Source organism: Ammospiza nelsoni, chromosome 3, assembly GCF_027579445.1.
Source record: "Ammospiza nelsoni isolate bAmmNel1 chromosome 3, bAmmNel1.pri, whole genome shotgun sequence".
Classification (NCBI taxonomy): Eukaryota; Metazoa; Chordata; class Aves; order Passeriformes; family Passerellidae; genus Ammospiza; species Ammospiza nelsoni.
The window spans coordinates 95,971,502-95,986,871 of NC_080635.1; the positions used below are offsets into that span (position 1 = coordinate 95,971,502).

Sequence of the window (15,370 nt, forward strand, 5' to 3'; positions counted from 1 at the left end):
ACAATATTGGAAACAGAATCACAGAATGGCTGAGCTTGAAGGCCTCTGGGGGCCATCTGGTCCAGCCCCTCTGCTCAAGCAGGGACACCAGGAGCCAGTTGCCAAGGTGGCCTGTGACTTTCTCCAAGGACAGAGATTCCACAACCTCCCTGGGTAAACTGTGTCAGTGCTTTGTTACCATCACTGTGAAAAAAAATAGAGAAAACCAAATGAAAACAAAAAAGAGCTAACATACCCCTTCAATTACACAAAAAAATGCTAAATGGGTGTTTAAATTTCCTTGTTAGGTAGAGTCCTGAATTCTTATTGCACAGAGCTGAACACGGAACATTTATGCATGTGTCTTTATGGATAAATATCACCACCTGTGCCTAGTTGTGGCAATCTGCTGGGTAACCCAACAGGAAAAACTACTTTCTGCTGTCTTCTGAGCCTTCCCTAACAGCTCTGTGCACACAGGAAGCAAGGCTGCCTGCTTTAACACAAGAAGAGAATGTGTACATTTGCTTCTCCCTTTCTGGCAATCGTGGCTTTAAATTTCAGTATCTTAAGGCGATGTTCATCAGAGAGGCTGGGGATCACCTGCACGTTGAGATATCTGGGTAACTCCGCAAAGGCAGTGACTTCAGCACAAGAAGAGGCTCTATGTATTTAGTATTTTACACTCAAATAGTGAAGCTTGTCTTCAGCCAGCCTGTAGGAAGAGCACAGTGGCGAAAGGAGGCGTGTTGCAAATGAGTGGTTTAGGTTTGGTGCAGTAACATTCTACTACAGCAACTTTCACAGTCAAATTCAGAAGAAACGGCTTCACCTAGGCCTCAAGTTAAACTGAGATGACAGATGACAGCCTTCCATGAGAAATCCTGCTCCCCACACAGGTCCCTGATTGCCAACACTGAATCCATTGCCCTTTATCAAACAGGGAAGGCAGCAATAACTTCCAAGCTCATTTTCACAGAGGAGCTGCAACATTAAGTGAAAGTAAACTGCTGTAAACAGTTACCAGAAACTGAACATGTCAGACTGGTTTCTGCACATTTTATTCTAATAAACTTCCTTTGTAGTGTTTTCGTTCACTAATTAAAAAATTACAAAACTTCAAAAGGAAACCAATGAACAAGGTTAATTGTTTTTTCTTACCTGATACGTGGTCACACCATACAATCTTTTATATAAGGAAAAAACTCAGTAGTCACGGTACTTTTCAAGTCATTTTTATTAACAACAATATGGATTCAACTTTGCCAAGAATTTACAATTAACATTGTAATGTACTGGCTAATGTTGCAGTGTCAGTGGAAGCAGCCATCGTGCTTTCTAAGCCTGCTACGAAACTTTTTTTTTGTCTTTCAAAGAAGTCAAAAATGCTTCCAATAGCAGATGACATTGGATATGTCGAATTGTTCTGTGTGGCCACAGCTGAGTGAATGGCCACATTTGCATCCAGATGAATGGATAGGAAAATATTAAATATTACATGCTTCCACTGACGTTGCAGGGGACAAATCTTATTTCAAAAACAAATTAATCTTTTTAGACAGTGACAGCACATTGTGTGATGTTGTAATCCATTTGAATAAAGTCAATTAACACACTTGAAAAAAAATGTGAAGCAGAAATACCTGGGACAAATTCTTTTCCATATTTCATTCAAACCCAGTGAATCCAAAAGGATTTCATGACAAATAAGTCAGGATAAAAGTTGGCCCAGAGAGGCAAGTTCCTTTCTGGTACAGGTTGTTCAGTTCCTGTAAGGTCAATGGAACTGAGTGTGATTATCCCAATGGAGGCTGAGCTTCACCCGGTTGGGCAGTGAATTCATTGAAGTCAGTGAAGCCATCCAAGGATGAATTTAGCCTCGGGTGGTTAAACCCTTTTCCCCTCCATTCCTTTGCTGTTATATTTTCTTTTCCTGCTTATTCCTACTTTCTGAATATTCTGATTTTCTCTGTGCTTTTAAAAAATGTCGCTTCTCTCCTTCCCTTTTTATATCGGTACTTTGTGCGTTATTTTTTATATAGTCAATGTGACAAGGGTAAAGTCAGCTAAGTATTAGTTTCCTCAGGAAATAACTGGAATATTACCATTTTCACTTCAAACAGATGCCCAACAAAATCAGGATTTGAATCTGAGTTCCCAATTCAAGAAAAATTCTTGAATTTCATAGAATGAATGAATTCCATAGAATTTTTACTTGAGTAAGGATTGCAGGTCCCAATCCAGAAATACTACTGTACATCAGATGTTCTACTATACATCAGCAATTCAGCATGATTTGACTTATCACAGAAAAGCAGGTGAATTACTCATCACCATACTACAATGAGAGCAGTCACTCTAAGTAGGAGTGTCTCAAAAACATATGGAACAACTGTGGGCACTGTAAATAAAAGTGTATGATCTTTGCAATCTTGAACCCTAGGCTAAAACATCATATTAATTTTTAAATAAAAAGTATAGATCATATAAGCCAGGAGCAAATACAAATTTTTGAACAAATAATAGTCATTGAAACCATTCTTTTCAGCTCTCTCTTCATTCAGGTAGAAGAACATGCTGACCAGAAAACAGTTATTTAGATAAGGCTTAAGTCCTGAAGCTCTTATTTAATTTCAACTTCTCTCTTCAAACAATTCTCAAGTGGATTGTTAATCAGAAAAAAAATTAAAAATAAAATTCTTTGTCCTTACTCATGAACAATTCTTATTAGTTCTCATGAGCTGGACTTAAATAAGGAGCTCAGGACAAGAGAAGCCAGACAGGCCCTTCTTTTGTGAAACCACTGAATGATTGTCAGTCATGACACGGTCTTCTAAAGAGAGAGCATAGAAACTTCTCATGAGGAAATATGATTAAAGCTTATAAAAGTCCAAACAAACAATTCTTCCTCTTTAAAATCTCATATATTCACTACTCTTTCTATTTTCTATCAATATAATGTTAAAAAACCCTATATGATAAGACTTGCATCTACAAAAATAATAATGGTGAGCATAAAAGAAAAAAAATTAGAATTTTAAACCTTAATTTGAAAAGATACGATCTTCTGGGTTTATCAGTACTTTGTAAAGACATTACTATTTTCATACATAATTTATAGAACTCATTCTTTTGTGCACAAAATTGTATTAAATAAATTAACTTAAAATTAGAAGGACTCAAGCATCTCATTTAAGGCAAAAATACCAAGTTTCTGTGAGATAAATTATCAGCAAACTCCAAGCCCTGTTTCTGTGCAGAATCGGGACAGGCAGGGCCACTGCTCAGTTCTCCCATCGGCGCCTTCCGGCCGCAATGGGGTGCAACATCTGCTCCTGCAGATGGAGGTGGAAGAGTTGTGTCCAATTCATGATGCCTTGGATTTTCGGTCTCGTCAAGGAGGGGAAGGGAGTTTCACTGTGGACACACAGCTGCCATGTGCCCAATCGCTTGCTTGCTCCTTAACTGAACCTGACAGCACATTGATGCTTCTTAGGTCAGCAGGAGGCTTCACATGAAAGGCAAGAAAGGCACCATAAACAGGAAAAAGGAAAAAGTAGCCTAAAAAACTATTATAATTTTGAAATTTTCAATACTTTAAACATACATATCTGTCTGGATAAACTGCAGACATTCAAATAAGTTAACAGTTAAGTGAACTGAGATGTGGGAAAAAATGTATTTATCCTCACAAAACTGCTGTTGTAATCAGGCTTCGGTATGGTCAGATTGCACATAAAGGAAAACAGGAAAAGCTGAATGTGGTGAGCTATATGGCAAATCAGCAGTGAGGAAATTGTGCTTCAAGGTGTCTTTCAGGATTTAACAACTGAAGTTTGCTCCGGCATAAGCCATGGAACACAGTGTACCATCCATGGACCCCGTATAATGACACAATATATACACTCTACAGTTTGCACGTACTTTCACATAATAATAAAGTTGTCATGTAACATCCAGGAATACTTCTGTAAAGCAAATGGAAGCATAAGTTACAATGGTTTCATAGTAAACAGATCAGCTCCTTCACAATACAACCTACAGCATTTAGCCACAGTTAAGACTGGAGTGATGTTTTTGATTACACAGCGAGTTCCCAGCGGGTCTGGGCCTTGAGAAAACACTGCCCTGAGTGAGCTGGCACTGGCACACCCGTACATTCGATATTCCTGCTGCTAGAGGGAAGCTGAGCCCAAGCTGGGTTGTCTACAAGCCTGTGGTGCAGGTGGGGTGACAATCTGGCGGGAGGCAACACACAGAAACCTCATTCAGCTGGGAAGAGTGAAAGGGTTTAGGGTCTGCAAAGGGTTCTCCCAGTGGCAAAGCCTTGCTGGGGATGTGTAGGCAGGCACTAACACTGCTCCTGCACCTCAGCAGAAGTGAAGTGTAGGCTAGAGTGAGAAAAGAAAAGAGGATGTATCAGGCAGGAATGCTCAGTCTGATTAGGCTTTGAATTTGAAAACTTGGGTTTTAGCAGGAAGGAGTCTGTGAGTCCTGTGTTGGAAAGTTCACAAGAAATTACTGTAGTTGGGACATAGTGTTGAGCTAAGAGTGGGACCATTTTCCCTCTCTCCTCTTCCCCTTTTCTTACAAAAACAACAAGACCTTGCCTATGTGGCATTTATTTTTTTTTTTAATAACACTCAGTATCTGTGGGAAAAAACCCAAACATGTAACTTTTTCCTTCTTTACCTTTCTTGTTTTATTTTCTGGGATGATTTCCCTTCCTACCCATCTAAATCAACATTATTATTTATTTATTTTCCCATTGATTGTGTTGTCTTTTTCCCTTCTGTCCTCTTTAGTTTTACTCTGTATTTCAGTTCCCCATTTTCCCTTCTTGTCCAGCCTTATGAAAGTGCTGTTGTAGTATCAGGTTGGGATTGCAAGGAAAATTGCCAAAATTTTCACAAGAAGGAAATATTGCTCCTACAATAAAGGCAGCATCTGCTTCTTTCCCTCACCTACTGCTGCCAAAATGGTTCAGATTCACAAGTCAGCTTCTCAATGAGACTAGAAGAAGGAGAGATTCCCTTGAATTTTCAGTGCAGTCACTCACGTTATCCACTTCTGAGGCCAGACCTAATCCTTAAAATATAAACTTTTTGTAACAAAATAGTTCTTCTTATAAAGAACAATGTGACAGTGGTGTGTCAGGTACTTCTGCCACAGCACTGGACAGGTATTAACATACTGTTCTTCAGAGCTAAAAATAACTGATAACTGATGAGTTAATGTGTCTATCTTGCGACTGTCAGCCATTTCTAACCCCATGTTACTCATTTCCTTGGTACCTTGCTAGCAGCTGTAGATAATCTTTTTGTTGTAAACATAAACTATCATCTAAATCAGGACATTATATATATATATATTTAATCAGTTCAGAAGCAAAGTGCTTTAAACCTTAAGATTTTTTTACTTCTGCCCCATAGAAACAGCACAAGGTCTAAATGCTCAGTTTTTTGTTTTTTGATACATCCTGCAGCATTAGCTTTGTAGGCAACTCATTGTTTAAACCTACTGTACTACATGAAAGGCTGCTGTACTGTAGGTGTAAATTTGGATGTTAGCCATTGCTTAGACATGCTTTTTCATGCAACTAGGAAATATGGGCTCATTCAACTGCTTTGCAGATTCATCCTGATTTTTGTGATTTTATCTTATTAAAAAGGCTTTCAAAACAGTTCATGCTATGATATGTATGACTAGAGGAATGACCCAGCCAATGAAGAAAGCCAGAAGTTATTTAAGTTTGACATGGAGCAGATTGAGCGCTTCTGTACCATCCCCTGGCTTGCAGATGTTTTGAGATGATCTTGATATTCCAGTCCTTAGAGAGTCAGCAGAGAGAGTTGTTTCCACTAACGGGCGCGAGATGGCTTCAGTAGTCTCTGTCCCTGCCTCTGTCTCCAACTCTTCATCTGTTATAAATAATTTTGACTCCCTCCATTTAGAGTATACATCTTGGCTACCTCTGGAACCACTGGAGTCACTGCCAGCAATCTGTATATTCAGTTCCTCTGTTGACTGTATAAGGTTTTGTACAGATAAAGATTTTCCTAAATCCATTTGCGCTACAGGTTTAACTGAGAGCAAAGGTTCCCCTTCTGTAAGACTTTTTCTCCATGTGAGATCCTTTGTCGCACTAGGCTGTGCAACTTGTCCATTATCCTTTGATGCAACAAGGCAAGCGGTGACATTAGAAATATTTTCCTGTGTGGTTACAGGAATAATATGAATGGGCTCAGGCCTATTGATATGCTTCATCGATGAGAAGGGTGGTATTTGTAATGTTGTCGGAGTTGCTGGCTTAGTTGTCTGGTTTATTTGGTTCGATGTATTATTTACTGTTGCAGGTCCATCATTTGGCACTTGTGTTGCTTGACTATGCATAGCTGGACTAAAAGCATAGTAAGCCTGAGTGCTAAATTCATTTGGTGTCAGTATAAGCTGTAGGCCACGAGGCAGATTGGCACTAGCTGATCTGGATACACATCCACTAAGTTGTGCAGAATTAGACAAATCTTTGCTGTCTGATGGACTCTGATAATCAGAAGTCTGCTCACACTCGAAAGCTGGCATTTGAAATGAAGCCAAGGTGAGTGCAGATGCAGATCCTTTTCGCAAAACTTGTTGATAAATATCTAATAGACAGTCCAGTTTTGATTCAATGGATTGTACCTATATAAGAGGAAAAGGTCAACATTAGTGCCAAATATTAATTAAAAATATCTGGAACCCAAGCAAAGGGAAAATGTAACTGCTGAAGAGAAAAATGGAAGTAGCTTGATGTACGCTATTGACCCTTGAAAGAGAATGTCAGAGGCCCTGTATATTTTTCATAAGCAAGCTGAGAAAAGGGGAGAAGAGGTTAAGGTAATAAGATGCCTATAATTTTTATTTCAATGTACAAACAAAGCAGACACTAGAAAAATAAATTAATCTGTTCAGCTTTTGAAACTGGCAATAAAACACAGAAAAGGCATGAGCAATAAAGCAAGATGAAGTAACACAGACAGTCACTCTACCTGTTTCTCCACTTTGACTACTCGCCCTAACATACTGACATCATCAGTTGTCTCATGCTCTGCAGGATTCTTCTCTCTGCTTCTTTTATCTGCTGTGATTTGTCCTTTCCCAAGAATTTGGTCAACGCTGTAAGAGAAATCAAAAGCTGTTGCCATTCCTGGAACTGGCATAAATGTGGAAGTGTTTGCTATATTTATATGTTAAAAATAAAAATCACAGTGCTTCAGGAAAGCATTCAAAGAAGAAGATAAACAATTTTAATAATTAAGGGAAATGAAAAAAAAAAAAAAAAGGAATGATTTTTCAACATATTAGACTGCTTTTCTTTTTTGTTGGCACTAACCAGGAGCCAGAACTTAGCCATCATCTGGGAAAGCCAAGACTAGACTTGCTGAAGGGGGGAAAGAAGAGGTGGCCTCTCTTAATGGCTTGGAGAAACAAACATACCAGTGCCACTCCCAGCTCTCCCATCCTAACAACAACATCCACTCCTGGGAGACTTGTCAGTTTGACGCAGGAATCCCCTAACCTTCTCTGATAATGATAAATATGATGTAATGTTTGGTTTGGTTTTTTAATTAGCGTTGCTGGGAATCTCTAACATAAATACTACATTACCAGTAGTTCTCAAATTCTTTTATGTGAAAAGAGGAAGTTTGGGATGGAAAAGAGGCAGTTCTCAATGTCTTCCTCAGCCTTTTGACTAAAGTCCTTGTTTACAAATGGACTTTACAGATAAAGGATTACCTTTTCTATTCTTCAGACTTCCATTTTCTGAGATAAATTTGGATACATATGCGTTTTTTTGGTTTTGCCCACAATACAATTTCTGGCTCAGCTGCGTAACACAGAAATGTTAAACGTTGCCAATATACTTTATGCAGTGAATGACATGAGATGCTTAGGCAGAGTGTAACTAATTCTTTCCTTACCGTGACTGAAGACTCTTAATCCTGCATAACATGTCTAGATGACCTGCTGAATACTGTTCAATGACATCTTTGACATCATATGGGCGAAGCGTTTCCTTAAACTTTCTCTTTGCAACATGAAACTTCATAATTCTGTGGGGGAAAAGCATTTTATAGGTTAATTTTCAACAGTTGTGGAACCATAGGTATATTTCACTCACAAAATTTGATAGCTCATTTTTAAATGGAAGGTATTTTCAATACAGCTCGTGCAGGTGAACTTTCACATGGTTGTTTTTTTAAGTACAAATGAACTGTAGCTATGTCTTTGAATTGTTTGAGAGATCAGGTAAAACTGTTTTAAAGACTGAAGAGCAGGTTTAGTGTATCAGTATATACCAGTTTGAATTTTTTTATGCTATAGGTGTTTGATATGAAAGATATGCCTGACTTAAACCTGGGATTAGTTTCTCTGACTTGAGTGAGATATCATGTCAGCTACATTTGTGCAAAAGATACTTCTGTTCTTGTTACAGGAAAGATTTCTTTAATGAATTGATTACAAAACTTAAATAACAGTATTCTTGTTTTGGTGTTCATTTTAAGTTCCTTGCTCTCCTCTTTGTGGGAAATAAAAAAAAGGCACCCCATTAAGTTTTCATCAGTTTTTATTTTTTAGTTAACATTCAGGCCAAAATACTTGTTTTCAACTTATTTGGCTAACTTAGGATCAGATTTTGCAGGCTGAAGAGACGTTTTCATGTTTATTCCCTAGAATATATAGGAATTATTGCTTAATTAGCATTGACGATTTTTTCCTTGAACTTTACTGCAGAATAGTAAGCTTTCAGGTAACAGTAAATGTCCAGAATTGATTAATGGCATACATGTTTTTATGTGAGTCTTGCACAAGTTTCTGTGATATGTGACATGAACATGTGATGTCCCCTGAGTAGCTCTTAGAATAGAAAGCTTGATATAAAATCGCAAATTTTAAACAGTAAAAATGGCAAATTTGGAAAGTAAATGACAGTTAGATGATTTTCCCAGTCAGCTGGTAGAACATGAAATTTTCCTTGGTTTACATAAGGATTAGAAGAGGAGACAAGGGATCAGAAGTATTAGCCGTGATGGTCTGTGCTGCAGAGCTTATAAATTCCCATTAGGGCCAGACTGTTGATATTTGCTATCTATTGCAATTGAAAAAGCAGAGACTGTAAATTGGTATTTTATCCCAAATGCCAATATTCATGATAATATATTCCCTCTGGTTTTATTATGATATGTATTTAGCAGCTGTAAGACAACAAATTATAATAAAACCCAAAACATGGTTCAAACTCTCTGATAAAAATAGATTATTAATGTTTTAGTGGAATTTAGAAAAATCATTCTTCATATAGTTAGGATAGATATTATGATAATAGGTATGTAGAGTTGTATTGATAGTATACAGTGATCTTCTAGTGATTTTTGTATTGTACATAAATATTCTTACAGGTAATGTCAGCCTTTTCTCACAGTACTTAGCTTGTTGGTATTTCCCATTCTGGTAACTTTCAGTTAAAAATGAGATTGTTTGTCACTGGACTAGAACTTGAACTATGATTCTGATTATGGAAATTAAAAGTGGAAAAGGCCTGTTAGGAGCAGTCCATCAACTTGACACTTCAGGACTGATCTCCATGCACTTTCAAATATTTTGGATCATGGGATTTCTCTTTTGCATTACCAGCTGGTTCTACAAACCAACGGCTTTTGGTATCTTTTGTAATCTGGAAGCCTGTGAAGCTGTTATGAATCTGGGATGCAGATTTTTTTTTTTTTTTTTTTTTTGTTTAGTTGTCAAATTATGTCAAGATGTTGGTTTATAGGACCGTGACAACCTAATCTTCTGAATCTAGTTTTTTATTGAGGTTATGAAGAATGAATCATGCAGCTGACATATAAGACAGTTTTGTTGTTACTATTATTATGTGTCGGTGATCACAATGTTTTACTTAATGCATTTAATAAAGTAAAAATATGAAACTCTATTAGAAAAGAAGAGCCAGACGATTATTGGCATAATTGAAGACAACTGAGTTTACCACAAGTGGGTGATTTTACAAGGGAAAAGGCAGAAGACTAATTATTATTAAGAACCATGGAAGCTTCTTAATCAGTTGGCACAAAAGTCTTCATTACTACTTTGCAGCTTTATAATACTTTTTTTGCTTATCAAGGTAGTTTGTTCATAATGTTCAGAAGTCAAACAGAATTGAAAGCATCACAGCTGTGTCTGTACTACACTACAGTGAGGTGTAACTGTACTATTTCTGGTTTAGGTATTAGCTCGTGTGATTCCATCTTAATTAACTTCAGCAGGGTTCGGAACAGACCCATATTGCTTACTTCTTTTTGTTCAAGCGCACAAAATTTTACATAAGCTGTACAAAAACTATTGCACTGTTAAAAAAACCTCATTTTAAAAGCCTGCAAGTTAACTAAGGAAAAGAAAAGCTGAATCCTTTGCAGTGATGGAGCCTTGCAATTATTAAATTGGGTTGAATCTCCAGTTATTTAGTGTCAGTTTTATAAAATCAGTTGGCATCCTGTATCTTGAAACCACTATGTAATTAATTTACTGTGAGGGTGGTAAGGCTCTGGAACAGATCACGCAGGAAAGTTGTGGATGCCCCATCCCTACAGTGCTCAAGGCCACGTTGGATGGGGTTTGGGGCAAGCTGATCTCAAGACCCAAGCATCCTTGGAGCGGCCGAGTGGGAGGCGTCATAGCAGGGTGGTCGGAACTGAATGGTTGTTACGGCCACTTCTACCCAAACCACTGCACGATTCCTTCTGTTTGGACACCCACCCTGATAGATGATGTACAACTACGTAGACTGTGAGTTCCTGTGGGATAAAAACACAGGTAGTAGCACGTAATCTGTCCGTACAAAAGGGGAAATGAGCACCGAGTGCCGCACCCTCAGTGTCTCGGAGCAGCAGCCCCGAGCCGAGCCGGGCCGGGCCGGGCGGGGCAGGGCGGGCCCGGGCTGCCCTTCCCAGCGTTGCCAGCAGGGAGCGAGCAAGGCCCGTCACAGGCGCCGCCGCCGCTGCTGAGGGCGAGGCCGTGCAGGCCCCGCGGCTTTGGAAAACTTCCTCTGCCTGTTTAAATCCCTCTATGCCACGCAGCAAGGTGGTATTTTATAACTGAAATCTAATGTGACAGGCGATACGCGGCTGTAAACACACCCAAGCCACAAGCATGACAGTGTTCTGGTAAGAGTTAGTAATAAAAAGTAGCTTCTTTCTGTCATACATGCAGAGAGGAGCAGAAAAAAAATAGTCTGTTAAAGCAGACCAACACATAAAAGTGCTTTGTGTAGAATTAATAGCTAAACCACAGGTCGTGCTAATCTTTCTGTACCCTGATAATTTGTGGAAAGTTACAGGTTCAGTACCAACTTTTCTCATATTGACCCATAGTGGCCAAAAGCAGCACCCATTTCATTTATCTGTTCTCGGATGCAGGACCAGCCTTGCTCTAAAATGACAGTGTGTGCATGCTGCATATCTTCCTTGGCATTCACTGCATTTTAATTTGCATTCATGATGCCTGTTCCAGTATTAAAAACTGTTTTGCTTGTCATTTAGTGCATTTTCCTGAGGCTGGCACCAAGTTAGAGCATCTCTAATCCTTGGTGCAGCCCTGTCAAACTCATGCCATCGTTTTCAAAGCTGTGTCTTGTCAGTCCTGTCATAATCTCAGGAAGAAATGGAGCTTCATTCTACTGGGATTCAGGTGGAATCATACATGGTTACTGCCTTGACTATTAAAAGAGAGGTAGGTTGTTTCATCCATAGCCAGGTGAGGTGACCACAGGTTGTTTGCTCACCTACAACATCAGGAAAGCAGGTGCATAGAGATTTAGCTGTGCTGGTGCCTCTGTCTCATTACCCTTACCTTGCCAAATATCCCTTCTTCCTGGTAAAATGCAATGTGCAGAAGAGATCAGGATCCAACACAGAGAGGCCAGCAGACGAAGGTATTTGAGTTCTACTACATGTGAGGCAAGTGAGTCAAAATTGTCTTCTCTTTCGTGTCTCGACCTGACTCATCCCCTAGCATGATTTCCCCCCAAGTACAGCGCTGTCCTAGCCAAACACATGTATAAGAGCCTTGCATGGCTCTGAATACCATCTGGCAGACAATAAACAATGTGTTTGGATTTAAAAGAAAAAGGGGATTCTGAAACACTACTTTGAACAAATTCAAAATGGCTACTAAAAATACATTTTATAGGTATTGCAGGAACATTGTAAAGACTGAACATAAATGGTAAATTATATTTTCCATCTTTGTCTGTTAAATATGTATGACTGTTCAACTATACAGCTTATCAGCTCTAGAATTCTCAAGTTTCATTACATTTAGCCAGAGTTATTTTTTTTTTCTTAGCAACAAATGAAAACATATCTTTGCAATCACTAGGGTTAAAGAGAGAAAAGACCTATTAGGTCAGTACTTTCATCTTCCTGCCATTGCAGTTATTTTCTATTGCATGTTTATTCATGCTTCTCAAATCTCATTTTATATTCCATAAATAGTACAGTAATTCCATCATTTCCATGTGGAAAGTATTATTGAAATGAGTGCTTCTTGCTGTGGAAAATGATCAGAGATATCACAATGTAGGGAAACAAGGTATCCTAATCTTCCTTTTAGTCTCTTTTATACACATTCATCATTGTGAATTAGCAGAGCTGGAAAAGGCAATGTTTTTTGTTAGTCTCCAGGAACTCTGCAGAATATTAATGGCTTTTTGTTCACAACAAGTCTGGGGATGGTTGAGTAGTGCTGAAGACCCTGCTGGCACACAGGCTCAGTGCATTGTTAGCAGGGACTGCTCTGTGCACTGCTCTGATCCCAGCTGGAGGCCATGGATGAGCAGGACAGGTCCTGACTGGGCCCAAGGCGTGCTGCAGTGCACACCATGTTCCACCACACTGCCCATCTGTTCCCTGCTCACCCAACACTCTCCATCAAGCAGCTTTCCCTTACTTTCCCTATCCCTCAACTGAGCTTTCCTGACAGAAAGCTTGTGGAGCAAGAGGAGATGGAGAGGGCAGCACATGAGATAAAAGACTCAGTTTAGGAGGCTTTGAGAGCAGACTGGGAGCTTGACATGCTACCAGACAGGTTTGCCTGGTGGGTCTTCAGTAGGACTAGTTGAGAGTCCTGTCTTTTTTGGAAAGAACCAAAATGTTGAGAACTTTTTCAGGAAAGGACTGTTTTCTCCATCCTTTGTTTTGGCTACAACAAAATGAAAGTTTGGGGGTTTGTTTACTTAAAAAGCTGCTTTAAAAAATAAAGTAGCCCTGGAAAATATATAAGTAAACAAGGTCAAAACTGACACAGTAGACTTTGAAATTACCAAAATGAAAAATTTTAAATAAACCAGTTTTTGTCTTTTGCTATTTCAAGGCTGTGCAACCTGAGAGTAAGAAGCATATTTTAGGCACCTTGCACAGGAAAAAAAATCCCACCCCAAATGTTTTGATTCCAAAACTGAGAGAGGACCTACCTCTGTAAACCCATAGGCATGAATTAATTTTGTTAATTTCATTTCCTCTGAAAATAAAAGTGCCATTTGTGTCTTTGCAAAACAATTTATACCCAGGTCTAAGCAGGAAAAAAATAATCAGACTCCCTTATAGCAATTTTTCATGTTGATGCATCAAGAATGGATTCAACTGTCTGTGTTTATATTTGGGGTCTTTTCCTAGTGCATCATAAAATTATGCAAGTGCCTTCTGTCTTTGCCTGCCTCTGTATAACAGCATGAAAGGAAAACCAGCCTTCACCCTCCCCCACTGCCTTTGCAATTCAAAGCTGTTTCTAAAAACAAACTTCAAAATGAGGCACAAAGTTTCCATATAGGCAGATGTTATCATCTTGAAATTCTACAGTTACTATATAGAGTCTCAGATCCTTCATCAGATGTTTGCATAGATCCCAGTGTAGTCTGGTAACAGATACTCTGAATAATCAGAAAGAGGTGTATCAGCTACCTGATGAACTGAATTATCAGTCTCTTGATTTTGAGAGATTAAAGTATAGCATATACACAAGTCTCAAGATCATGGCATATTACTGCCTTACAGATGTCAAACAAAGGTCAGTTTCTGAAGCAAGATGCATGTGTCACTTGTCATCTTGCAAAACACTAAAATTTGCAGGGAGATGGGAGAGATTAATGGGTAATTGATGGCAAGTGGAGATTCTTACTTTCAGCCTCAGTGGTGACATGAGTTGTTTTTCTAGAAGGCCAGGGATGCAGAGTAAAAGTTGGAGATAATATAAAAATTCGATTCTCATCAGTTAAATAGTACCTGTCTGAAATAATCAAATTTTGCACCTTTGCTCCTCTTATTAGAACATTTCTGTGGATGGCACTGTGGAGAAATTTTCCCAACTATATCCTTCACATTTGGTTACTTTCCATTTGAGCTGATAATAACCAAGAGCACCAAGCAAAAATGCAGATGGTGCATTGAACAATCCAGTGGTCCCCTAGAAAATGAGCTCCATGAAATAAGTATTAAAATGTGAAGTCAATCTTAAGGAATTTGGAGAGTATGAAGAATGATTATCCTTTGCCAGGACAAGTGGCAAGGTGCACCTGGAGCCAACAGTTATCCAGTCTGTTCAAAATGCAGCATCACAGAGAAACATCTTTGACACCAAAGTCAATGGATTATGCTGACTGTTCCTGATGTGAGCATTTTCCATTTGAGGGAATAGGCTTGCCTTGTGGGTGGCTGTCCACTGTGAAAAAAGGACTTCTGTCACCTGCTGAAACATTGGGAGCAAGAGATGTTTTTCAGCAGTGACATTTGGCTTGCCAGTTGCAGTGGCTGTGGACACAGGCCTGGTATCTGAATCGTCCTGTGAGGGCATTTCCAGGCAGGTTGGAAAAATGGTCGGAAAAGATGTCTGCGAATGATCTATCAAGCTGTCTGTGCCAGTAGAAAAGTTTCAGAAACAGCCTTACTCACTATCTCTCTTCACTTTACTCAATGGAAAAGGGGAAGGAAATACAAGTAGCCCATAGGTTATCACTGCATGAAATTATGTGATAAAAAGCTCAAGTTTTTTCTCCCTGTGGTGCTGAGAAAACTCAGGCAAGGGTTTCTGTGCAGGAAAACATTGTCTTTCACTTGATTTTTGCAGAAATTCCTTTTGGCTGCTGCCTGTCTGTCTGGCTGCCTTCCTGCCCCCAAGAAGGTGCTGGACCCTGATGTGATGCAGAGGCAGTGGGGTGACCCCCAGTGATAACCTGAGGTTTGCTGCCAGCAGACTGGGAATGCTTGAGCTCTCCTTGCTTGCTGCTGTACGCCTCATAGTGGGGATTTTGACTGTCAGGACTTATACTTCAAAATACTCTGGAAGATAAATAGGCTTG

The 15,370-nt window shown here is 39.2% G+C and overlaps 1 protein-coding gene across 4 annotated transcripts in view; it reads right to left on the reverse strand.

Moving 5' to 3' along the window:
* Positions 1 to 1,198: 1,198 nt before the first annotated feature.
* The window catches only part of KCNQ5 (potassium voltage-gated channel subfamily Q member 5), a 283,110-nt gene continuing 268,938 nt past the window's right edge, over positions 1,199 to 15,370 (reverse strand). For all 4 annotated transcript variants that reach the window (XM_059468563.1, XM_059468562.1, XM_059468561.1 and 1 more), the window contains 3 exons: positions 7,941 to 8,072; positions 7,008 to 7,134; positions 1,199 to 6,660 (listed from right to left, as the gene is read on the reverse strand). In XM_059468563.1, the coding sequence (XP_059324546.1) occupies positions 5,722 to 6,660; positions 7,008 to 7,134; positions 7,941 to 8,072 (1,198 nt within the window). In that variant the 3' untranslated portion in view covers positions 1,199 to 5,721. The remainder of the gene's footprint in view (positions 6,661 to 7,007; positions 7,135 to 7,940; positions 8,073 to 15,370) is intronic.